The following is a 25,753-nucleotide window of genomic DNA, read 5'->3' as shown; positions in this document are numbered from 1 at the left end:
CAACGGTGCCGCAACAATTGGGAAAGTAGGAATATGTACTCTCAGCGGTTTCGATGGCGATACTTTTTCCTGCCGGTTAGTTTTCCATCGATGCAAGACAAAATACAACCACGTGGAAAGCACGCAGAATCGATAAAAATTTCTGCTGCCCCAGGTGCGATGTTTTTCTCTCTTCTTCCTCCGCTCTCACAGAAAGGAAGCTTTTCATCGGCATTGTAAACAAACCCAGGAATTAACTCTAAAATGAGAAAGCTTTCACTTGTTTCCTTGCAAACTGGAACATTTTGTTCACTAATTTTTAGTAAGTTCCACTAATTGTCTAGTAAGTTGATTTAATTGTTTTAGTTGACAAAATGGGTGAAATGCTTTCTACAACTTTTTTTTTCGCGTTGTTTTCTCACAGAGTAAGGAAAAACATCAAAGCTCAATTCCAAAGCTTTGTCGGTGGAGAAGTTTCGTTTCGTAACGCAACTGGCATTACGTCCATTTCAATATACATAGGTACAATCGAAGGGATTTTTCTTTCTAGTAAACCCACAAACGTTCACTGGTTCTGTTAGCAAAATTGTTGACTTTATTGTGTATCACATGCTAGAAATGAGTAAATTTTTGGCGATAAATTTGCAGACAAAGAGTAGTTTAAAACTTGAATATGCATGATGCAAGGAGTATTGCCTCGTATATATGTATACCAAGATTGGACTTACCCGCTAAAAAACGCTACAGCTCAACTGCATCAACAAAGGGACGAACTTGTTCGGTAGTCTTCCCCCTCCAACCATATGACACTATGCGCGGGAGGGCGATAGCCTATTCCTGATGCTGTTCATTGTTATCACCTATCTGTGTCTCTATATGTCTAAAGTATTTGTGAATATCGGTGGCTTTCAGCCTGTCTAACGTCTACGCTGTTTTTTTTTTCTTTCTCTACAATGTTTTCGTCTACTAATTGGCATTCACTCATTGTTAATATTCTGCTCGTTCTGTTGATGTGCAGTGTGACTAATTTGATTTTTCTTTACCGAAAAGAGAGACAGAGAAAGCATATTTGTTTGAATAATCACACAAAAAAAACATTAAGCAAAGCAAGTATCATTTTTTTTACAAAATCTCGTCTCTTCGTTCCTACAAATATGATGGCATAGCTTCAAGTTTCCTATTTTTTACAGTATGGCTAATAAGACTAGAATGAATGATCAAGTTTTTTTTAATGTTCGGAGAAGTGTTTCTTACCCTACAAATATCTTTTTATTTAGTATCCTAGTATCTTATGCGAGCACCATTTGGAAAATATGACTTTGATAAAAAAAACAAATTTTAAATATTTTATTTCGTCCAATAAAGTCAAAGCCAATAGACAAATTATGTCCGCAATTAGATTGCCAATGTTGTTAATAGTAATGCAATGAACTTGCAATAAAATGTGACGCATTCTTGCACTCCAAATATATAATAATTGCAAATCGTTTGATGCTATATGATACTGATAAAATGTATCCTTAAAATATAAATTATCTTTGAAGAAATAAAATAAATAGTAATTTGTTTTTTCATTCATAAAAAATGGTGAGCGGTCGATCGTAATTTCCACTAAAACAAGTTTTACCCTTATAGCATCTTTCTAGTTTGATACATTGTAACCAAAAACAATATTCGAATTGGATCGGATCATTCAAATAAAACTAGTAACGAGCACTCAGACTGTGTTGTTAAATTTCAGATTAAATTCAGTTGTTTTATTATAATAACGGACGATAACTAAAAAATTAGAATAGCTTCAGCTCTCTCATACCAAACCACAAATGTCAACAAAAAAGAGACAGCTTATGGAAATCAATTCGCTCTCTCCCTTGTGTTCAAAATGGCATAAAAGCAAGAAGCACTTCGTGAGCGCTTTGTACAGAAAAAGTTTACGGTGGATCATTTCAAATCAGAGAATGTACCAATTTCTACTGTTTATCGCATTCTGGCATCCTTCATCACAGTTCGGAAGAGGGGTAGTGGAAAACCAGTCAAAATAATGAACAAAAAAGGGCTTCAATCGCAACACAATACGTTCAACAACAAAGATTTGATAAGTCAGCGGGACGCCGCGAAAAAGTTCAAGTGCACGCAACCCAAGGGGTAAGTCACTCATCACATTGTGCCGAAATTAGATTCAGCACTGCTTGAGCACATCCACCGGCACACCATCAGCACAATTGTAAATGGATTGTTGTAAATAAAATGGGAACACTGCTGGATCCCTCAACAAATTTTCAGCTTGACAGCTCAGCCCAACTAACGAAAGCCTTTCACTAGCTCATAGGTTTAGCCGAACGAGCAAAAGTTGACTGTATTCAAGAACATACTCTAATTGAATATACCAGAGGAACTCAGACCAGCAGTTCACTTCTCCGTTATAGATTTATATACGAACTGTAGGTTCTAGAGTGGGCAGTTATTCAGACCCCATTAGCACCCTTAATTCAAATAATGATGCAACTCATACAAAATAAACTACAGAAGTCGAGTCATCCTCTATAGTCGGTTCCATCTCTTTCCAGCCGCTGATAGACCGTTGCTTTTCAAAGCACGATAGGCTATGTTTTTGGTCTGCCTTTGAGGGAATTCTAAAAGCCTTACTTTTATCATCCTATGAACATAAAACACCAACATTTCGCACACCCGCCACTTTCCACGTCATCGGCAATCCGATTTATCCTTGCGATTTCAAACCAAAACATTTATGGTGTCAGAAATACCGGGTAGCTGGAATGGGTATTTTACAAACAATCGCAGCTTGCTCTATGACCGGCACAATCGGCACACCTGCGGCACACTGACAAAAAAGATAACGCAAGATTGGTTTGCGGAGTGACCTACCCCTTGACGCAACCTCACATCTGTAAAACGTTGAAAAGGATAGGAATTGTTTGTCGAAAGAATTCAAGAGCTCCAGAATACATCGATCAACAAATTTCGAACGTGAAAACCGTTGCCGTTGGATGACAAGAAATTACTCAAGACAATGTGTCGTTTTGGATGATGAAAGTTACTTTCCTCTCTCAAAATCTCACATTCCTGGAAATGATCGATATTATTCAGATAATAGTTGTACAACATCTCCAAATGTAAGATACAAGTTCAACACAAGTTTGAACAGAGAGTGAAGCTGTATATCGCTATATCGGGAAGAGGAATTTCTAAGCCATCGTTCAAGCCTAGCGGTTTGGCTATCAACCAAGAAGTGTACCAAAATTAATGTTTGAATAAAAATTTATTCTATTTCTTCAAAAATATCACGCAGACGGAAAGTATGTGATTTTGCCGGATAAAGCATCCTCACATTATGCTAAGAATACACTAACCTTCTTGGAAAGTTAAAATGTCCCGTGTGTACAAAAAACCGCAATCCAACTAACTTGTCTGAAGATTTTTTTTTTTTTGGAAATATGAGTTCGTTGGTGTACACAAACAATTGGAGGGCCAAGAATTGTAATAAGCTGATAAACCGAATCAAAAGTTGCATTCGTAAAATCAATTGAAATGCTGTACTATGCACATGTTCTCACATCATGACAAAGCTACGTCAAACAGCTGATAACGTACCTTATTCAAATGTTCATTGATTTTTTTTGTAGAAACGTGTCGTAGCTTCATTTGAAATAAATCAATTTGTCTTTTCTAAAACATGTGAAAATTCTCATTTATTAGTTATCACCCGTTAGTCACTTGAACACACTTGGGTCATTTGTGACTTATTCAGATTAACTGATATACACACATTTAGATATCCTGCATACATCTTCACTTTGGATCCTTCATGTAATTGTATTCAATTAGCATGCCCATGAAAACCGAGGAATCAGTCCATGGTGCGATTGAACTCTGTACAACATTTTTGGAATCAAACATTCAGTTCCAATGAAATGGCTATCATTACAAGAATTGTTGATCTGCATTCAACCACTTCTGTTCAAATTTATTTCTGTGGAAACCAAGCCTTGTTGGAGGTTTCACTCACTTTCAAGGTGTTGATTATTTTCAGTGTGCCAAGATTGTTCATTATTTTTAATATTTTTATGAGCAATTTCGATTGCTAGACTTCGTAGCTAACCGAAACTTCCCCTGTGGGATAGCCGACAAAGAAGAGTGATGAAATAAGATCTTGAAAGGATTCATCTCAACTACCTAGGGTAGGTGTACCAGCTATGACCTTATGATAGTGTGTTCCAATTATGGCCTATGGAATTCCCGCAGCATAAACGTATAGCCGTAGATCAGCTATGGCAGATTATGTACGAGTACGGATTTCCAAAAAACTGACGCGATTGGTCAAGGTGACGGTGGATCGAGTGATGTGCGTTGTTCGAGTATCGGGGACACTCTCGAGTCGCTTTGAATCTCGAAGGGGGTTACGGCAAGGTTATGGACTTTCGTGTCTGCTATTTAACATTGCGATAGAAGGAGAGCTGGGATAGACACGAGTGGCACGATCTTTAGGAAGTCCATCCAGCTTCTTGACTTCGCCGATGGAATCGACATCATGGCATGGAACTTTGAGACGACGGTGGAAACGTACCTCAGACTGAAGGCTGAAGCTAGGCGGATTGGACTTGCTATCAACCCATCGCAGACGAAACACATGAGAGGAAGAGGTTCTGAGGAAGACAATGTTAGCCTCTGACCCCGAGTTCAGATTGACGGTGATGAAATCGAGGTGGTCGACGAGTTCGTGTATGTGAGCTCACTGGTGACCGCCGAAAATGATACCAGCATAGAAATTTAAAGACGCAGAGAAATTTATGGCACAGAGGACGCTCCGGTCGAATAAAATTCGACGCTACACGAAGTTGACTATCTACAAGATGCTGATTAGACCGGTGGTCCTCTATGGCCATGAGACCTGAACTATGCTCGTGGATGATCAACGCGCCCTTGGTGTTTTCGAACGGAAGATGTTGTTGTTGATGGTACTACGGTGGAGTGCGGATGGATGAGGGAACATGGAGGACTGGAGGAGGCGAATGAACCACGAATTGCACCAGCTGCTGGGAGAACCATCCATCGTCCACATTGCAAAAATTGGGCGACTACGGTGGGCTGGGCACGTCGTAAGAATGCAGCACGACGACCCAGTGAAAATGATTCTCGAAAGCGACCCAACAGGAACAAGAAGAACGGCGCGCAGCGGGCAAGGTGGATCGACCAAGTAGAAGGCGACCTGCGGACCCTTCGCAGACTACCAGGCTGGCGACGTGTGGCCATGGATCGAGTAGAGTGGAGACGACTTCTTCGGACAGCAGAGGATATCAAAGCCTTAGATTTATTGGTAAGGCAAGTACAAACGTACATCTGACCTTGTTGGTGCTTTCCCGGAACACAAATATTTCTCGTGCAACACGAGAAAATGGCCTACCTCACACTATGTTTGAAGAAACTTATTATGCAAGTTGCATGAACCTCAGATATGTCTTCACAGAAGTTGGTATTCATCTTATAAATCGAACCTGTGAAGGTTTTATTTCCATTTAAAATGAAAAAAAAAGGTTCTTCAATTATTTATGTCATGTCGTTCTTAATATATTAACTTCACAGCAACAAATAAAAAAAAACTATTTTTATAGGACTTTTATGATGTTATGCCGTTTGCAATGCTGTTGTATTTTATAGGAACTGTTTCAATTTGAAACTAGAATAGAAACGCACCCCTTGCATCGCTGAGTGGCAGTTTCATTATTCGAGTAAAGCTTGAGTCATTTAATATCTGGACGCACTGTTTATTTTACTTCAGTCCTTCTAGCGGTCAGATCTGAAATGTTTTGACAGCAGTTTGTTTTGAAATGTATCCTCTTCTACTGAAAAGTTCGTCACGATTCATTTTGTTTAAAAGAAGTTATACTTGTGCAGTGTTCTCAAACATTTCCGTGAGTGGCATACTATCGTTCGGCAGGATCATAGCAAGCGTCGTAGTGGAACTAAGGATCGGAAGCTGCATTTGAAGGTGTTGAGAACGATTAGGGTATCACCAAGAAATTCAATGCCAGCCAAAGCACCACCAGAAAGATTCCTCAGCGAGAAGGATTCCGAACTGTTCAGGCCAGTAAGCAACCAAACATGACACTGAAGCAGAATCTAGTGGCCAAAAAACGTGCCCGAAAGTTGTACAATAAGATTCTTACAAAGTACGAAGGATGCATCAATGTGAAAATGGATTATGAGCAGCTTCCCGGACAAAAGTTCTATAAAGCCACTGTTCGAGGTGATGTCCCTAGCAAGTTCAAATTCGTTTGCAGCTGCTTAACTCTTTGAAAAACTTGTTCTTGAAAACATAGTATCTCAAAACATATAACCTCAGTAGCGACATCTCTCTGGCTTCTCGCGGAAAACAAGCTTACTCGTTAACTCGTAAACAATATTGCATAAAAGTTCTATAGAATATATAGAAACGTCAAAGTGATCCGATGCCAGCGCTGCGGCGAGTAGTTCGCGGAACTGATAATATTCAAATCAACCGTTAAATGCATGAACGAAGATACACAATGAAGAGTTACGTCTGTTTGTCTGTGCCTGTACCCTACCTATCGACCCATCAACTCATGAACCGGGGACCAACGGCTTTACTTCCCTCAGAGATGTTATGCCTCAGGATTGAACCCAGGCCGGCTGGGGTGAGAAGTAATCACGCTTACCACTACACCACCGGCGCCGCCTGACAGGATTTGTGTATTTTTTATTTTTTTTTTCTTTTTATAGACTGGTTCTACCTTTGTTCAAGCGCTACTGTATGTATCCCTTAGATTCCGGCAGAGTTGTCATTCTTTTTGATATGCGTCTTCGTGTGCGGTCAAGATGTGTGCCGTAGTCGTAAAATCGTTGCACCCTGATATTAATAAAGCGACTAACAAGCTCAAATTTTAGACGACATTACTGATGCCGTATAAGACAGAGCCGGCAGTGTTAATGTAAATGTCATTCTCCTGCTGTTTTTATGTAACAAGGAAAATGAAAGAGATGGCAAATTCAAATTGCCGAACCTGTTCTCTACGACATTGACCGTAAATCTGTTGCGATATCGTCAAAGCATCATGGAAAATCCTATTAAGAACTGAATGCTGAAATCAATCAATCAATCAATCTGCGTGCTCGTTTCCAAATTCAGCAACTCAATGGTGAATCATGTTGTTCTTCCTGAAAGGTTAACTTCCATACAAAACTATCTTTATAAACCAAAACCAATCAACAAACGGACAATTTCATCATACTTTACTCCTTCTGTCTTCCTACATTTATCACTGGTTATTCGTTGGTTCACATTATCCACCACACTCTATAAAAGTCTACCAAAAGCTGACGTCAAACGGATTACTTAACATCTCCCAACGTCTGCACCTAATCGAATTATATCTTTCGTTCCTCTGCGTGAAGTTCCTAGCGTCCAAGCGAACAATGAATTTGTCTTCCTCAATTTTTATGCTGCCCCACATATAGCGTAAGTGTTACCACATTGATTTCTTGAACCAAGCTAAAAACAAAACTTTGTCCATTCTGATGAGGAAAAAAGCTCACACATTCCAACGACGCAATCACGGTCGATGATGACAAAATACATCCAAACACTGTTATTCGTTAATACTTAAGAGCACTTCCATCTATCCTATAGTGTGGTTTTCTGTTTTAGCTGAGCAAAGCACGGGGTGTGAGGATCACATTCATGGAAAAAAGCTGGAAAGGTTGTTTCGAAACTTACAGGTCGAACGCCATCAAAGTTGAGGCATGTGCATGGGCACGGTTATTTTCGTTTGTTTCATTCAATTTAGAATAGAGGAAGAAGCACCGCTAAAATTACTAAGCTCAACAGTAGGACCTAAGCCTATATTAATTACGTTAGAACCAGATTGATTTATTTTTCATTTGGTATCAGACTTTGGTTGTAGACCTCCTCTACGAACTTACTCACGTGACAGGAATATGGCAATCAATGCGAAAACAGCAAATCCCATGTTCATCTTTACGATCGCAGCCGCATTCTTTGACGAAGGGCTGACGGTTTTGCTGGCAACAGTGGTAGCACCCTCCTGGGATGTTCCGGGTTCCGGGTGGGATTGAGGAACTGTAACCGGTCTAGATGACCCATTAGGTATTTCAGTGGAATGATCGCTTGTTTTCGTAGGTGATGTTTTGGATATGTCTATATTCATTAAATCTGCAGATTTGCAGCACATCTGATGCACAATGTTGTACCCTGAAGGGCAACTAGCAGCCGGCCGTGCCACTGGTGTTTTCTTATCATTGTCGTTAAGGAATTTAATCATTGTCTTCAAATATTCACACCCGAATTCGTTACCCTCGAGATAAATCTCCTTGAGAGATTTGACACCATTGAGATCAGCGTAGTCTAGCTGGCCTAAACCATTATTGTTCAGCCGTAGAGTTTCGAGCTTTTCAAATGACTGAAAGTAATCGACGTGGAGCTCTTTAGGCAGCAAGCTGTTTACCGATAAATCCAGCAAAGTTAACGAGGGCAGAGAGACCATCTTCTTTGAGTTAATGTATAACGCTCCAACATCAGCTAGCGAAAGGTATTCTAGCTGATCAAGTCCATTGAACATGGAAAAATCCAGTTCACTCTCCTTGGCCAACAATTGATTCCTGCTCAAATCCAGAATTCTCACTTGCTTGCAGCTCCTCGTAATGTTGGACATATCTGACAAACGATTCGACTGCAGGTGGATCTCCTTCATAGGAGAATTCGCCGCGTTCTGGTGGACAATCACCGTGCTTATATAGTTATCGATAGCAATCAACTCCTCCATCGATTTGGTTATCACAACCGACGTGAGATTGCACCCCGATACATTCAGCACCTTCAGATCGTTGCCAAACTTTTCCAGAAATTGTTTCGGAAGTCGAACCATCTGGGAGTTTTCGAAAACCACGCGTGGTTGCTTCTCAGCTGGTCCTTTGAAGGCGATATCCGTAGTGTTGTCAGAGTACTGGACATCTCGGAATACGCAGTATTTTTGGCCGTGTGAGTCGTAGTTTTCAACGACTTCGCACTCATAGGTCACACCAGCGATCTGGTCCGGTGCGACAGTTAGGATGAATAATGCAAGCAGGACAAGCATTTTGGTTTTGCTAAAAATGAAACATGATTAAGCGAGATTGTTTTGAAACACGTAGACTCGATTGTCAGTAATGTATATTTAAAAACCAATTGAACGAAAAAAAAAAATCCAGTCGGTAGCGTGGTATGAAATTTATATCACAAGATGCTGTGCTAAATTCAAAGTCGGTTGGTATTGGTACAAATATTTAAACAAAAAATTAGCATATCTGTCAAAAATTTAACGCTGCTGCGGCTGCAACACTGCCTAAGAGATCTTCGCTCGTTTTCGTTGAGCCGTTATCGAAAATGTTCGACAAACAAATAAAATGCAACACCGAGTGTTACTAACTTCGCAGCAGTGCAAATAAAAAAATCAATTTGAGAGGTGAGATTGAATCTGAGTGTTTTGAAACCTACAACCTTCTAAAAATTCAGGTTAATTTCTGCGAATTTGAGGGCCCACGTTGTTAATGCTGAAATTGTTGTAATGTCACAAAAAAGTTGAGGGTTGTGTCCAAAGCACGACCGCATTGTTGACGTAGAACAACGAGATTATTTTGCTGTTCCATTCAATAATATATAAATGACAAAATAACCTATTGAATGAAGTAATGAAATTGGGTTGTTAGCGGAATGCTAAATAAAACTGTAAAAAATCTGTAAATAACCTGTTTAAAAATTTAATTGAAAATTAAAATTCTTGATATTTTTTCCGTATGTCCTTTGGAACTTTCATTAGAATTCACTTGAAATTATATTTTATATTCCCTCAGAACTCAATTCCCTCGGAATTTCTTTGAAGTTCTCATAAAAACTCTCTTTAGAATATTCATTAAAAATTAACCTGTAATTCTCTTTTCAATCGTCATGTAATTTCACACAAAACCACATAAAAGGGTAGAGAACTACTTCGGCCTAATCGCCCATTTTGGGCCTATCGAGCAGAAAACTTCGAATAAATCCATGATTTCAGAGTTAACAAGTCAATTATGCGTTTGGTACGATGCTTTAGTTAATAAGCTACCGAACGAAGTCAATGAGAACGCATGGTATGAAGGTTTGCACCCATTATTTCCAAAAACAAAAGAAGCGCTCCGACCGAATCAATTTTTATCTTCATCCGATAGGCCGAAGTGAATTCATTTGCGTTTCAATTGCGTTTCAATGCGTTAGGCCGAGTTTAAAAGCCGTAGGCCGAGTTTGGCGTCAAGAAGCAGTGTTGGACTTTTGACAATATCTCAACGATTGGTTTCTCGTTTTCAAATCTTACGGTACGTACGGAAAGGTAAATAAATTTGGTAGCCATCAGTAATAGTAACATTCTGTTTGGTGCTAAACTGAACTAGATAAAGAAAGACTAATTGTGGGTTATGCTTAATAGGCCGGAAATGGGGTAGTTAACCCTAATTCTACTTTGAACTTAATTTACTTGGCGTTGTAGTCAAAACTCTATAAAAATACTTCCAAAAGCTCCATTGGACATATTATCTTACATAACTTATTATCTCTTGAATTCATTCTAAAATTTCCTCTAGATTCCTTTGGAATTTTCATCAAAAATATCGAATAAGTTTTTTAAAGTGATTATATCCGGAAAATCTAGCACTTGAGAAGATTATTATTTTTCGAAGAGAGGACGAATTATATTTTTTCCCGGTTCATCATCGAAATTCTCGGACTTCTCCTGGTGATTTAGAATTTCCGGCATTTACACGATTTCCCGGTTGACTCGTCACCTTGTGTCCAGTATACAATAGGTCTTATCCATCTGAATAACATCCTATCTAGTCGAAACACAGAAAACGAAACTAGCTCAGTAACTTTTTCTCATTCCTAAGGATACATTTCTCAAAGTGTTGGTCACTCAGCGCATAAGTAACCTACACTCAAAAAATTGCCCACGTCATCATCATGTGTCTCACACTTAATTTTGCGCTTATTGTGAAACACATCCATTTCATGTGTGAATCTTATGCTATGAACCATGCCTGAACACTATGGAATTGAATTGTGACACACTTGGATTCTATGTGCCTCATATGGTGATATCAATAGCTTTGCAAAATTCTACAATATTCTACTCTATCGACTTCTACTTTACCAACTCTAAAAATGAATCGACAAATATATAAACAAATTTCAGAGGCCAGAGCTTTCACATATCTTTTTAATGGGCCTGATTTGGGATTCGATCATGGACTGTTGGGGTGTGCTGCTGTCGGAGTCTTCGTTCGATCTCACTGTGCCACGATTGTTCTCATCATATGTGAGGTGGCTTGATAGGATAAAGTCACAACTCTTGTTTTCGATGTTTACCTTTCTGAGCAAGCAATTCACATCGTATTGAAATGGAAAACACTTTAAATCCATCTGTTTTGAACAGTAGTATGATTCAATGTGCAATACACTTGAATAGATCGTAAAAGATTTTCAACTTTTCAAAGTTTGAAACACTAGAAATTAACGTGTATAACACATTGAACCAAGGTGAAATACACTTAAAGTAAATGTGATTGTGCATTTAAAAAATCAAGTGTTTAAACACTTCGATCAAACGTGTGGAATTTTTTGAGTGTAGGTAAAAGTGACTCACTCTCTGAATAAAATTCGTTTTCAGAGAATGTAGACTGCTTAAGCAAGCCTTTTGAATCAAATGTTACTAGCGCTGCATGGTGAGTGAATTCTGAACAAAGCGGCCAATCATGTGATAGGTATTCTCTATCCGAATAACTTCACTGAATACAGAAACCTGCAGTCTGGCCGTGTTGTCAAGTTAAAATATGGAATTTATGCAATTTTTTTTTTTTTTCTTTAATTAGGAGATTTTTAGCCGTAGGCTAGTTCATCTTCGTTATGCAAATTTCACACTGAGCTTGACTATCCAATATCCAATTTTTAGCCGAGATGGCAAGTATAAATACATTGAAAACGAATATTACTCAGAGAATGAGTCTCTTTTACTGATTTGTGTGGAGAATTTTTGTAAATCGTAGATTACTCTTACTTAAACCTCTGAGTCTGACCAATTTTCGTTGCATTTCCCTGGTTTGGCACCCTTCCTGAAAGATGTACTCCGACGTCAAAAAATTCTGAACTCTACTGGTGATGTAAACATGCATGCATGCAAACATCCTTTCACGTAAACTAGTAATTTGCAATAAATGATGCTTACAAACACGCTAACTTACTTAACCCATTTATGGTTAAAAAGACCCATTTTGAAGAAAAGTGGGTTAGCTCATTAAATGAGTTATTTTTTCCCCCATTAATGAGTATATGTTACCTAATAATGAGTACCTGTCACTCATTAATGGGTAACATATACTCATTAATAGGGGGAAATGAGTTAATGAGTTAGTACAGTTTTAGTACACTAGGACCAGCACACCAGCACAAGTCTAAACGCCTCAATAATGTGAACTTGCATGATATATGACGTTCCATTTATGTGCATCACAGTAACAGAAATTTACAGTACTTTTTCGAAATGAATATTTTAAATTAAATTTTATAAGTTTTTTCTACGGTTCTCAAATTTTTGCGACCTACCAATATTGAAAACTGATATTGTAGGGCCAAAACTACGTTGCAAGCACTATGATCTAAAAACGCCAAATTTTCCTTAAAACGCCATAATAGCCTTCAAAACGCATAGTGGGCTGTATAAAGTCTGGAACGCGTAAAAATTGGTCAACTTCAAATTGATGTATTTCTGTTAAAAATGCATAAAAAACCTGAAATGCTGCTTTTGGAAGTTGAGTGCATATACAATGGTTCCTATGATGAGTGTTCACCGTTTGCTCTCCAGTTTTCAAAATGACGTCCAAGCAAGAGGAGCAGCGTGTCAAAAGTTTGCTCGCGCAGCAAGAGAATCCGACGTTCTCACACGCCAAGTTGGCAAAATCGCTGGATGTGGCCAAATCGACCATGACACACGTTTTAAAAGTGTTCGGAGAGCGTCTGTCGACCGCCAGGAAGCCTGGAAGTGGCGGCAATCGTAATCCGGACGTGGCAGCGACGACGAAGAATGTGGCACTGAAATATAAGCGGAATCCTAACCTCTCCATCCGGGACGTTGCTGGCAAGCTCAATATCTCCCATACTACTGTGCAGCGGGTCAAGAAACGAGCCGGGTTGTCGACGTTTAAGAAGGTGAAGATGGCGAACCGAGATTACAAACAAAACACGTCGGCAAAGCAGCGGTCCCGAAAGCTGTATACGAATCTGCTCACAAAGTTCGACTGTGTCGTCATGGACGACGAAACTTATGTGAAGGCGGATTCAAGCAGCTTCCGGAACAGGAGTTTTATACCGCATCAGGAAAAGGGAAGGTGGCTGAAATTTTCAAAACCATCAAACTATCGAAATTCCCGAAAAAAATATCTCGTCTGACAGGCGGCAGCGGCATTTTCATTACTACGGGAATGATAAATCATGAGATCTACGTCCAGGAGTGCTTGGAAATGCGGCCAGTTAGATTTAAACTGCTGCTCGTTTTCCATGGATTTATTAGTCTTTTTGAGATTCCGTTTGACCAAGGCCCAATACCGTTCGATAGGGCGGAGTTCTGGGCTTTTGAGAAGGTTGTGGTCTTTGGGTACCACCAGGCATGGAAAATCATTTGCATTCATTTCATACATTCATTTACATTCATTTGCCTCTAACTTTTTTCTTCAACAGCATTCCGCAAAACGATGTATAGAGCTTTTGTAGGTTTTGTTATTAACTTCAACTTTTGTTAACAAGTCAAATCCGTATCTCTTATGCATGACGAAGCAGAACGAACAGAAGCCACTACTGTTTTTCAGTTAATGTATTTTACATTCACTGAAAAACAGTAACAAGTTCTGCACGCTCTAGTTCGTGATGCTTAAGAGATACAGATTTGAGTTATGAGCAAAACTTGTAGCTAATAACAAAACCTACAAAAGTTCTTTACATTATTTTACGGAATACTGTCGATGAAAAAAGTTAGGGGCAAATGAATGTAAATGAATGTATGAAATGAATGCAAATGATTTTCCATGCCTGGTGGTACCCAAAGACCACAACCTTCTCAAAAGCCCAGATCTCCGCCCTATCGAACGGTATTGGGCCTTGGTCAAACGGAATCTCAAAAAGACTAATAAATCCATGGAAAACGAGCAGCAGTTTAAATCTAACTGGCGCTCGGCGGCAAATAAGGTCGATGAGACCACTGTGCAAAATTTAATGGGTTAATCGGAAGGCATGGCAGTTCGGATTTGGCATACCAAAAGAATAAACGAACATTTTGTCCTTGAAATATACGAATTGAATTACCAAAAGAAAAATAAGAAGATTTTTGTGATATGAATTATGACTGAAAGAAACGATTTTTTTGTCGACCAATTTTTGCGCGTTCCAGTCTTTAGCCTTAAGGAGATTCCTTGTAGAATCCACAAATGGCCGCCATGAGGACTGTACATGCACTTCCATTTTTAATTATTAATTACACAAAGTTTCAAAGTGATTACTAGAATAAGGATCTCACAGCGAAACACCTTAAAACTCACCATAGCTCTAAAACTTCGATATACCTTGAAAACGCCAAAAAAGCTACTCAAAACCATAATTCGAATCATTTGAATCGTTAAGCTTTTAATAGCACATTAGAACAGTCAGAACAAGTAATTGCAGATAAGTTTAATAATTATTTTGTCGACAGTGTTTCATTGATTAATCAATCCATTGAATTGGTCTATGAACCTAACGAAATAAAACAGCCAAGTTATAGTAGTAGTTGTAGATTTGAAGGTTTTCACCCAATTATAATAGATAAACCCAATTACAATAGATAATGCTAGAGTTATTCAAGATTGCTTTCATGTCATTGGCCACATCTTGCTGGACCTTATTAATGAATCATTGCAAACTGGACATATGCCACAAATTTGGAAGGAATCCTTAGTGGTTCCTATTCAAAAAGTTGCTGGAACGATTAGAGCCGACGAGTTTTGTCCTATCAACATGTTGCACACATGAGAGAAAATTTTAGAACTTGTTGTTAAAGGCCAGCTGTTGGAGTATTTAAATAGTAATAGTTTGTTGATACCAGAACAATCGGGGTATTGGGAAGGTCATTCTTGTGAAACCGCGTTAAATTTGGTATTAGCGAAGTGGAAAAATAACTTGGAGTGTAAAGATACGATTGTTGCTGTTTTTTTGGATCTTAAACGCGCGTTTGAAACAATTTCTAGGCCCTTAATGTTGAGATCAATCAAGCGCTTTGGAATTACGAGTACTGCATATAAATGGTTTGAAAGCTATTTTTCTGACAGAATCCAACGGATTGTTTTTTGTTGGAGTGCCCCAGGGAAGTGTATTAGGGCCCCTGCTATTAATTATGTATATTATTGACTTGCGACGTATTTTACGATTTTGCGACATTAATCTTTTTGCAGATGATACTGTGTTATTCATTGCAGCAAAGGATTTAGATTATGCCGTTTACACTTGAATGAAGATTTGCGTTCTCTAAGTAGATGGTTGAAGTATAAGCAGTTGAAATTGAATACGAGTAAAACTCAATTTATGATAATTTCGCGGAATTGACCTAATCAAGTCTGTGTTGTAATTGATGATGGGACTATTGATCGCGTTGGGGAGATTAAATATCTTGGCGTGATTATTGATGACAAACTTAAGTTCAACTCTCACATTGACAATGGCATCAAGAAAATTGCCAAGAAGTATGGAATTCTATGTCAACTGAAAAACGATTTATGCCAGTAAAATACAGCTTGATTTTGAGATGTAATTGATTCACTTCCCCAAATTTGATGCTAGACGCCGTACAATGGTTGCCGGTGAAGTAAAAAATTGTATATTTGACTATGGTGTTGATTTTTAAAGTAGTTAAAGGTTTGCTGCCTCGATATTTATGTGATCGAATTGAAAGAGGAAGTGACTTTCATAGATATAATACTAGAAACGCGGTTGAAATAAGAACACCACATTTCTTGACTTGTGCTTCACAAAATTCATTATATTATAAAGGAATAAATGTTTTCAATTCGATGCCTAGACATATCAAATGTTCAGCAACACTTACAGAATTTAAAAGATACTGCATTTCACACGTTAAAACTGTCTTTTTTAAACAGTTATGCAGTGTTTTTTTATGAATTGACAAATTATGTATCTTGACGAAGTTATTTTTAACGGATTATTTTATATGGATAACTGTCATAACGATATTTTTTAATAATTTTTGTAGCAAAAACTATTTCTGTTCGCCACGATGGTGATGATGGATTTTTAATATTTGATTTAATAGTAGTAGATTTAAAAAGTAGTCTACAAAGGTTTGAGCCTGGTGCGCGTATTACTGATATAGAGGACTGCATTTAAAATTTGATAAAAAAATTATGCAATTTGGAGCTTATTTGGAAGATACATTGAGTTAGTAATAAGTTTTCTGGCAAATGTTGGGGGTTCGTGAGCATTCCTGACATTGCTTGACATCAGATTGCGGGGTTGTGGTAGGCAACCGAGTGGAGTAATGATATATTTTTTCCTTGATTAGTTTTCCATCGATCTTGTTGTCCGTGCTGAACATCAATGCTACCGACGCTAGGGAGGCAGCTCCCACACCTGGACCCTACATATCGACCCATCAACTTATGAACCGGGGACCAACGGCTTTACTTCCCAGTGATGTTATGTCTCAGAACATCCCGGCGGTGCCGATTGGGATTGAACCCAGGTCTGCTGGGGTGAGATGTAATCACGCTTACCACTACACTACCGGCGTAAAGCTTGATATTGAAAATTAAAATTTTCAAACTGCTAATCATTCAAACAACATCACCTCACTAACAACTGTACGGACAAGTGGATATAGCCTCCCTCCCCGATATCTAGCTACGCTTATGAGATTGAGCGATTGTTTTTGTATAATTCATCTGAACATACCAAATCAATAAGATAGGAAACTCCGAAGTTATTTCAGTTTGAAACTTTACTTCTATTGATATAAGTGAGGGTGTATTTAGCCCCCTCTCGCTCTACAACTACGCATATGAGATAAATCTCTTGTTTTTAAAAAATTCATCTCAACATACCAAATCGATAAGATAAGAAACTCAGTTATTACTTTTTCCTTTTCCTTTCCTTTTTTTTTAAATCTCTGTTCACAGGAAGGGAAAAAACCGGTGGTCCCCGGTCCATGAGTTGATGGTCGATAGGTAGTGTCCAGGTGTAGCAGCTGCCTTCCTGGCGTCGATAGCATTGGTACTCAGTACGGAAGAAATCGACGGAAAACTAATCAAGGCAAAAATAAATACATTTTTAATAGACGTTCTAGCACCGTACTATCTTTGGCAAGATGTTAGCCACTTCCTAGAAAATATTTGAACATGGTTAGTTGCATGGTTCAAGCAAAATTGTGGTCTCTAGGAATAAAAATGCAAAAAAGTAGGTTTTCCTATACTAATTTCCATACAAATTTCAAACGCAATGCGGATAGACGGGGGTCAACCAATCGTCCCCAAATTTGGCACAGTTGTTTGGTACTCCAAATGGAACCAAAAAAGGGTTGTTCTCGCTTGGTGATGTAAAGTTTGCGTTTTTCCATATAACGGGGACCCACTCTAATACCTACAGGTGTATCCATCTGAACAACTCTACCGAAGCTGGAAACCTTCTATCTACTCCATATGTTAAGCTAGGGCAGACTATTCCAAATGAATGTCACATTAGCGCTGCCTTGCGAGTTATTTCTGAACTAAACTCTTTCTCTCACTCTACAACAAATTTAAACAGCACAAGTTACCCGTCATAGGTCTAAATTCTTCATTATTGGTGATTTTAATGCAAAACACCACTGCTCATGGAATAATGCTAAAAGCAATTCCAATGGAAATATTCTGTTTGATGATTGTTCTGCAGGTTATTACACTATTCAATTTCTAAACAGCCCAACATGCTTTTCTTAAGCAAGAAACCCCTCAACTATTGATTTGGTCTTAACTGATTCATGTCAACTTTGTAGCCAATTGGTTACCCATGCTGACTTTGGTTCTGATCACCTTCCAGTAACTTTTGAAATATCCCAAGAAATGATTTCATAACCCAACCGGCTTTACTTTCAATTACCATAGAGCTGATTGGGAGCAATATCGAACATTTATGGAATATAACTTCGATCCAAACATTCCTTTGGAAACCAAAGATGAAATTAATTATGCTCTTGAATCTCTGACTGCTTCTGTAGTTGAAGCAAGCGCTGAGTCAGTACCAAAATGCGAGATTAAATTCGATTCAATTATAATAGACGACGATTTTCAGCTCTTGATCCGTCTTAAAAATGTCCGTAGGAGACAATATCAAAGAACACGTGATCCTGCCATGAAAGTTATCTGGCGTGATTTGCAAAAACAAATTTAAAAGCGATTCTCTGCCCTGAGGAACAAAACTTTTGAAAATAATGTTTCTAAATTAGACCCGAGTTTCAAACACTTTAGGAAACTCACAAAAATTTTGAAAAAAACCTCAAAAGCCAATTCCAGCGCTTAAAGAAGGTGGTAAAATTTTAACCACAAATTTGGAAAAAGCTCAGAAACTTGCTAAGCAATTCGAAAGTTCCCATAATTTCAGTTTAGGTCTTACTAGTCCTATTGAGAATCAGGTTGCTCGGGATTATTTGAATATTTTCTCTCGGGAAAATATTTTTGATGATTCCTGGGGGACTGGTTTGAACGAAGTAAGGTCTATAACTAAAAAGTTTCATAATATGAAAGCTCCAGGTGATGATGGAATTTTCTATATCCTCATCAAAAAACTCCCAGAGAGTACCTTGTCTTCCTTGATGAAACTTTTTAACACATGTTACCAATTGGCATACTATCCTTTTTTTTACTTGATTTGTTTTCCGTCGATCTTGTTTTCCATGCTGAGCACCAATGTTACCGACGCCGGGGAGGCAGCTTCCACACCGGAACCCTACCTATCGACCCATCAACTCATGAACCGGAGGATCAACGGCTTTACTTCCCGAAGGAAGGCGAGAGGGGGGTGATAGGTAAACACGCTTACCACTTCACCACCGGCGCCGCTAGCATACTTTCCTGATAAATCGAAAAATGCAAAAGTTGTTCCAATTTTGAAGCCGGATAAAAATCCAGCTGAAACTTCTAGCTACCGTCCATTAAGTTTGCTTTATTCAATAAGTGTACTTTTTGAAAAAAAATATTTTGAATAGAATGATGCTTCACATTAATACGAACTCAATTTTTGCAGATGAACAGTTTGGATTTCGCCATGGGCATTAAACTACTCATCAACTCTGAAAAAGTTACCAATTTAATTCGTTCAAACAAACCTGAAGGCTGCTCAACTGTAGTTGCTCTTCTAGACATATAAAAAGCATTAGACAGTGTTTTGGCATGATGAACTCTATATAATGAAATTTGTTCAAAATTGTTTACCTGACAGGTAAATTGTAAAAATTACAAATCTGAACGACTACCTGTTAGAGCAGGAGTTCCTCAGGGTAGCATTCTTGGGTCTATATTGTGTACTATTTTCACTTCGGACCTCCCAGATTTACCTCAGGTTTGCCACAAATCTTTGTTCGCTGATGACGACGGCATTTCCGCTAAAGGAAGAAGTCTTCGTGTTATTTACAGCAGATTGCCGAATAGTTTAGATAGTTTCTCTTCTTATTTAAAAAAAAAATGGAAGATTTCTCCCAACGCTTCCAAAACTCAACTTATAATGTTTTCACCTTAGCCTTAGAGCGTCCTTTTTGAAACCTAGTAGTAGTCACATAGCCACTATGAACGGAGTTCCAATTTCTTGGTGAAGTCAAGTGAAATATCTGGGAATGGTACTTGGCCAAATGTAACAAATATATAAAATGTTAACATCCTCTTATAAACAGGAAATCCCAACTTTACCTTAAAAATAAACTATTAATATTTAAACAAGTGTTTGGACCGGCCTTGCTTTATGCTGTGCCAATTTAGTTTAGCTGTTCACTACCAGGAGAAAAAAAGCACTGCAAAGGATTCGGAACAAAATTCTGAAGATGATTTTGAAGTTGCCTTCCAGTCGCTTACAATTTAATGGCTTACCATCATTTTGAAGCAAACATATTGTAGTTTCAGATTCGTTGGAGATAATGTGCACCCTTTTGCACCTGGTTGAGTTACAAGTATGTAAAATATATAAAAAAAAATCCACAAAACCTTCGAGGTATTTTGATTTAAAATCATATTAGGTTGCTGTAATCAGTAATGTTATGGAATTAATTGTTATCCATACCTATTTAGAACATGTCAAATCTGTGAAAGTAGAAATGAAACAGTTACAATAAAATACAGCCCCAAAGTCCGAATAAACGTCAAATAAAGTATGTTCCAGCACAGAGAACAGACGTTGAGGCTTGAACAAAATTTCTCTAAAAACTTGTATAAAGAGTCCTATTCGACTTAAGCGCCACTAACGGCGACTTCCCCACTTAGAAACCCTCTTTGATAACATGACTTTTCCAAGCTTTCGCCACCTACATTTCGAAGTGAGAACTACTAGAAGGAGGATAGTTTCCAAATTTTCCAAGTAAAACAGACGCTTTTTGGGGCAAATCGGTCCATAAAGAAAAACTAATAATTTCCCGTGGAAACTTTTGCTCGAATCGTGTAAGAAAACGTGTTTAAAAACTATTTGTTATTATTTCGGTATGGATCGGAGATGTTTTCATGACAAATTATGCATAACAAGTTTGCACCTACAGGGAGAGGTTACCTCCTGCGCAGCTGCATTTTTCAAAAAACTAGTAAATACGTGCGATTTTCACTAAGATGAAAGTGGAAATTAAGTGAATTTACTCATGAAAGGTTGTATCATGCTGGTGGTAATAGAGAATTGGTTGTTTAGGACGCTAATATTCAATAAATGTTCATTTTGGCCTTTTTTAAGCAACCATATTGATACTCACAATTTTCGACGGAAAACGCACCGGAACTTAATTTACTCAACACGCACCATACTAAAAAAAATGGTGCTAGATGGTCTTCAAAGTGAAAACAAGATGACAAATCATCTTTATTTTGAGTAATTGAGCAATTTACTTCTGTTTACCATCATATTTACGATGCAGCATTGATGGAGCCATGAAATGAAATGAATATATCTTATGACAGTTCACCTGGAAAAGTCAAAGATGCACATCAGTCTGATCGTAAAAACGTTTTCTTCTTCAATTCGAATGTTATATTGGAAGGATTTCACGCAGGCTTGATGAAAATTATGATTTAATGCTAATTTTCACGAATTTTATATGCAGTCTGTCAACATTATCATCATCATGCAGTGGCGACATCTGCGTTGAGCTTTTGCGGCAATCTTCCAATTAATATACTTGTTCAAAAGTAATCGAAGATAGAACGTGACAGACGTGAAAAAATTCTGCACACTCCCGTGCAAAATCCAACGTTGTCAGGAGGAATGATTGCAAAGGCTCTCAAATTTCCAAAATCGACTGTAAATACCGTGCTTAAACTTTACCGGGAAACACTAACGTTGGATCGTGTAAAACAAAACAAACCTAGAAGTGGAACATATGACCGAAAACTACGAGCGAAGGTCATAAGGGCAGTCCAAAAGAATCCTAGGATCTCCGGTCGTGATTTGGCGAAAAGGTTCAGTGCGGCACACAGTACAGTTCGGCGAAACTGTATGCGAGACCAACAGGACGCTGAAACAAAACCTGGTTGCCAAAACCTGTGCAAGGAAGCTGTACGAGCAAGTTCTGATCAAGTATAACGGATGTATTTTGATCAGCTAGGTGGCATCCCTATCTTGTTTGCCTTCCCTTGAAAAGAGCTAACATCGCTGCGGGCCCGCGAATTGTGGGCCCCACTGACAGCTCATAATTTGTAAACAAATAGAAGATTCAAGCCAGAATTTCAAAAAAAGCGTGACTGATATTATGGATATTCTTAATATTTTTGCTTACATTTTGTGAAAAATAAACTTAGGACTCATGAAATATTATTTTCTGATTTTCTACCACGAAGTCAAAAATTTATATGGCATAAAAGGGAAAATAATTTCATTTGATGAAAATAAGGCAATTCAGTCACGCCATTTTTGCAGTTCACACTGGAATTGTGACGTTTCAGATGTTGGTTTCAATAAAATGGCGGCATGTCACCCAGCTGATTTTGATGGACGATGAAACTTACGTAAAAATGGACTTTGGACAAATCCCGGGCCGAAATTTTTACTTTGCTAAACGTAAGGGGGGTGCTCCGGATAAATTCAAATTTGTCTTTGCAGATAAATTCGCTGCAAGTTGATGATTTGGCAAGGCATCTGCAGTTGTGGAAAGGAAACAAAGGTTTTCATCACTGGAGCGACTATAAATGGACAACTTTAACAACATAATTTTGCCGCTCATTCAGTCACACGAAGGTCCCGTAAAGTTATGGTCTGACTTAGCCAGCTGCCATTACAGCCGCGATGTCATAGAATGGTATAAGCAGAATAATGTCGATTTTATTGAGAAAAGTATCAATCCACCAAATTGTCCAGATTCTCGTCCCATTGAAAAATTTTGGGCAATTATCAAGCGCAAATTGAAGAAATGTGGCAAAACAATCCAAACACCATCTGATTTGGAGAAGTGGTGGAAAAGGATGGTAGATGAGGTTGACAGTACTATGGTGCAACAAATGATGAGAGGTATTTCGCGAAAATTTCGAAAATTCGTCCGAAAAGCTGACGAATAATTTTTGTTGTATTCTTCCCTTAATGCTAAATAAAAATCATGCCTTTAACGTTTTTGTACTTTATTTCCCCTTGGATAAATGACCTATTTAGTGCGGCCAAATTCTAAATGGAACAGACTTTGTCTTCAAAAATAAAAAGTTAGTGAATTTGGTGTCTTGGACAAAGTTTTTTGTCAGAAAAGTTACTACAATTTTTGTGAAGTGACCAACTATATTTATTGAAAAACATAAAAAAAAAAACATTTCTATCTCAATTATACACTTAAGTAGTCATAGATATGAAAACTTCAAAACAAGCGCATTAGCATAACAATAAACTTCTCGGTAGACATCACAACACTCTAAAATGAGATTATTAAGGCGTTACCAATTAAGCGCACGAGCACGACAATTTCAACCCCTGTGCATTCTGGGGAAGATGACATTCCAGCGATGAATCTGCAATCTGAGATAGTTCTATTTCTTCAGTTAATGAAAGCGAGAAGTCTCAAATATGCGCAAGACACTTTTTGGTGTACAGGACTGCTGATGACAAGACACCCACAAACCACAAGACAAGAATATGTAACATATTAATATGTGTATCTGTCTATAGCTTGTATTACGCAAAAAAAAATCCAGGACGGATGTCAAAATATTGCTACAGAGATTATTACACTTTTCTTGACGATACCGACTTCTTTAGTAGTCAGCAATCAAGTCGGTATCGACAAAGAAAAAAATTCTGTCTCGAATATAAATCATATCTGTATTGGTTTAGTATCATTGGCATGTACAATGTATCGAGAAACTTCCCTTTCAGCTGTTGTAATATTTTTGAGGAACAGTTGTACAGCTGTTTAAAAAAGATGTAGGGGAAATGGTTCTAATGTTGGCCTGTGGATCTAAGATTGGGCCCATCGCTAAAAATCTGCTATTTATCAATTTTAGCTAGATGCATCTAGATGGGACGGTACTAATGGATATTTTGGTCGCTATTGAAAATTTAGTCAATTGCTGAACTTATGTATGGGTCCACATTAGGGGCATTTAGGCCGACATTACATCCATTTCCCCTATTTCATTAAATTGTATTAACCAAACATTTTGAAATTCACAAAGTTTCAAAAAGTTGGTATACGGACAATTTTTTGATACACTGTGTTATAGTAGTCCTTAAGTAGTAAACTGACGTAGTATCGCATATCGCCTATCGAAGTCGTACGCATGTATTCGCCAACCATTAATGTCAATGCGTGACCTGATTAACCCACGCACCGTATCTCTGCTGACCGAATCTTTCCGACTGGCATGCACACCATACCATTGTGTATCATTATTTAATCATTCTATTAACACTACTTGCTCCCGGGAGTGGCAACAGCATCAAAACACAGAGCTTCTAGTCCGAAAAGACGACGTCGGCACATTTGTCTACGGAATTGCGTCCGACCATTCAACACATATGATACCTAGCGGCTTCAGTGCAATAACTGTGCAACGACTTCAATCTTGCGGTGTACATTCAAGTCGTTTAGTTTTCATGTCTTCTGTGCACAAACGCGGTCTTGAAACCAAAACGGAACGGACATAGCAATTTGCGTCTAAATCAAGCAATCCTCATGCTCGGCTATCTCTCAGCACGTGACACCGAAAACTGTTTGTATATGTAAACCGTTAATTTGTTTATATTTACATCCACAGGTCTAATTTATGTTTACAAATTGACCGAAAAAAAAGTTGGACGTTAAAGAAAACCAGACATATTGTCATATCGGTCTTCGCTACGAATATTGAATTAGCGCGTGCTCTAAAAGTGCGGCGATAGGTAAGAAAGTATAACCCGCCGCCATTATAAATTTCATCCATCACCAAAAGCGTTCCTTGGAAAACCCATTCCGGGGTTCCTTCATACATACCACCTTCATTTGCCAACACGATTGATATCTTAACTGCCGACCGTCTACACGCAGTCTGAGGAAGCAATCGATAAATCTGCCACTCTTCCCACGATTCCTATTTCAATGACCCGTGAAATTGCCACTCATATACTTCCGATTTGTCTTGATTTTGCGCTCACTATCGCTGGGCCTCGAATGCCGGATAGAACGACCTTCGTTCTGATAAAGGAGTTCACAACTGTCTCCAGCGAGCGGATGATATAATTATTATCTTATCACAAAGTGCCACCTCGCTGCAGCTTGTTTAGAATCACACCCACTTTTACTCGGAATTGAACCAATTTTGCAACATTGTAGATAGCCAATAGGGAGCGGTGTGGATTATGGCGACCGTTTTTACTCGGCTCGCTTTCTATTCCACAGGAAACATACTGACAATCGATGCCTAGCGGAAATTTGCAACACATTTATTTTCACACTTACTTGCCAACGAATGCCATTATTTTTAGAGCTAGCGTTTTCCCGCACCAGTAAAGTTCACGCCGAACAGTTGAACGTTTTGCCGACGACTGCACCAGCAAGCGGAGAGTGCAATTTTCCTAACCCGGCGACGCGATTGAGAGTATGTTGAGAATATTTTGTTATGAAGGCTGTCGTTGTGTCTGATAGGGTGTAGTTGGGGATGGTCATTTCTATTTTTTCGATCTTGAGTTCAGTTATTTAAATATAGTAAGTGTGCCAGTTTTTGGTGCTAGTGGTGCTCTAATTGACCCTATCTTAAATTGATTGTATGACAAAAGGTGATAAGGGGGGCAAAAGGTCGATTGATGAGCAGGGGGACAAAACGTTGAATGGACAAAAGGTCGAATGATTAAATGAAGTACAAAAGGTCGAACGGACAAAACGTCGAATGGACGTTTGACGAATGGCAGAATGTCGAATGAACAAAAGGTCCAATGGATAAAATGTCAAATGAACAAAAGGACGAATGATGAGCATGAGCATGAGCATGATTGAACTCCCACGGT

General features: G+C 38.4%; 2 protein-coding genes across 3 annotated transcripts in view; both read right to left on the bottom strand.

Moving 5' to 3' along the window:
- igl (igloo) overlaps positions 1 to 25,753 on the bottom strand; it is a 354,198-nt gene that overhangs the window by 302,734 nt on the left and 25,711 nt on the right. The gene's annotated exons all lie outside the window — the stretch shown is intronic.
- LOC135711024 (leucine-rich repeat-containing protein let-4-like) lies at positions 552 to 25,294 on the bottom strand. Of its 2 annotated transcripts, XR_010518450.1 has the most exons (3): positions 25,209 to 25,294; positions 2,653 to 9,120; positions 552 to 2,595 (listed from the first exon to the last, which is right to left on the bottom strand). XR_010518450.1 is itself a non-coding variant. In XM_065233768.1 (2 exons), exons 1-2 carry the CDS (start codon positions 25,223 to 25,225, stop codon positions 7,935 to 7,937), a joined length of 1,203 nt encoding a protein of 400 aa, XP_065089840.1. In that variant the 5' UTR covers positions 25,226 to 25,294; the 3' UTR covers positions 552 to 7,934. The 2 variants fall into 2 exon arrangements, 1 of the variants encoding a protein (XP_065089840.1); XM_065233768.1 differs by having other exon boundaries at positions 552 to 9,120.

The sequence above is a fragment of the Ochlerotatus camptorhynchus genome, unplaced genomic scaffold (assembly GCF_037179485.1).
Source record: "Ochlerotatus camptorhynchus isolate MF236.1 unplaced genomic scaffold, CSIRO-AGI_Acam_v1.1 ptg000416l, whole genome shotgun sequence".
Classification (NCBI taxonomy): domain Eukaryota; kingdom Metazoa; phylum Arthropoda; class Insecta; order Diptera; family Culicidae; genus Ochlerotatus; species Ochlerotatus camptorhynchus.
This window is presented reverse-complemented; position numbering and strand designations above follow the sequence as displayed.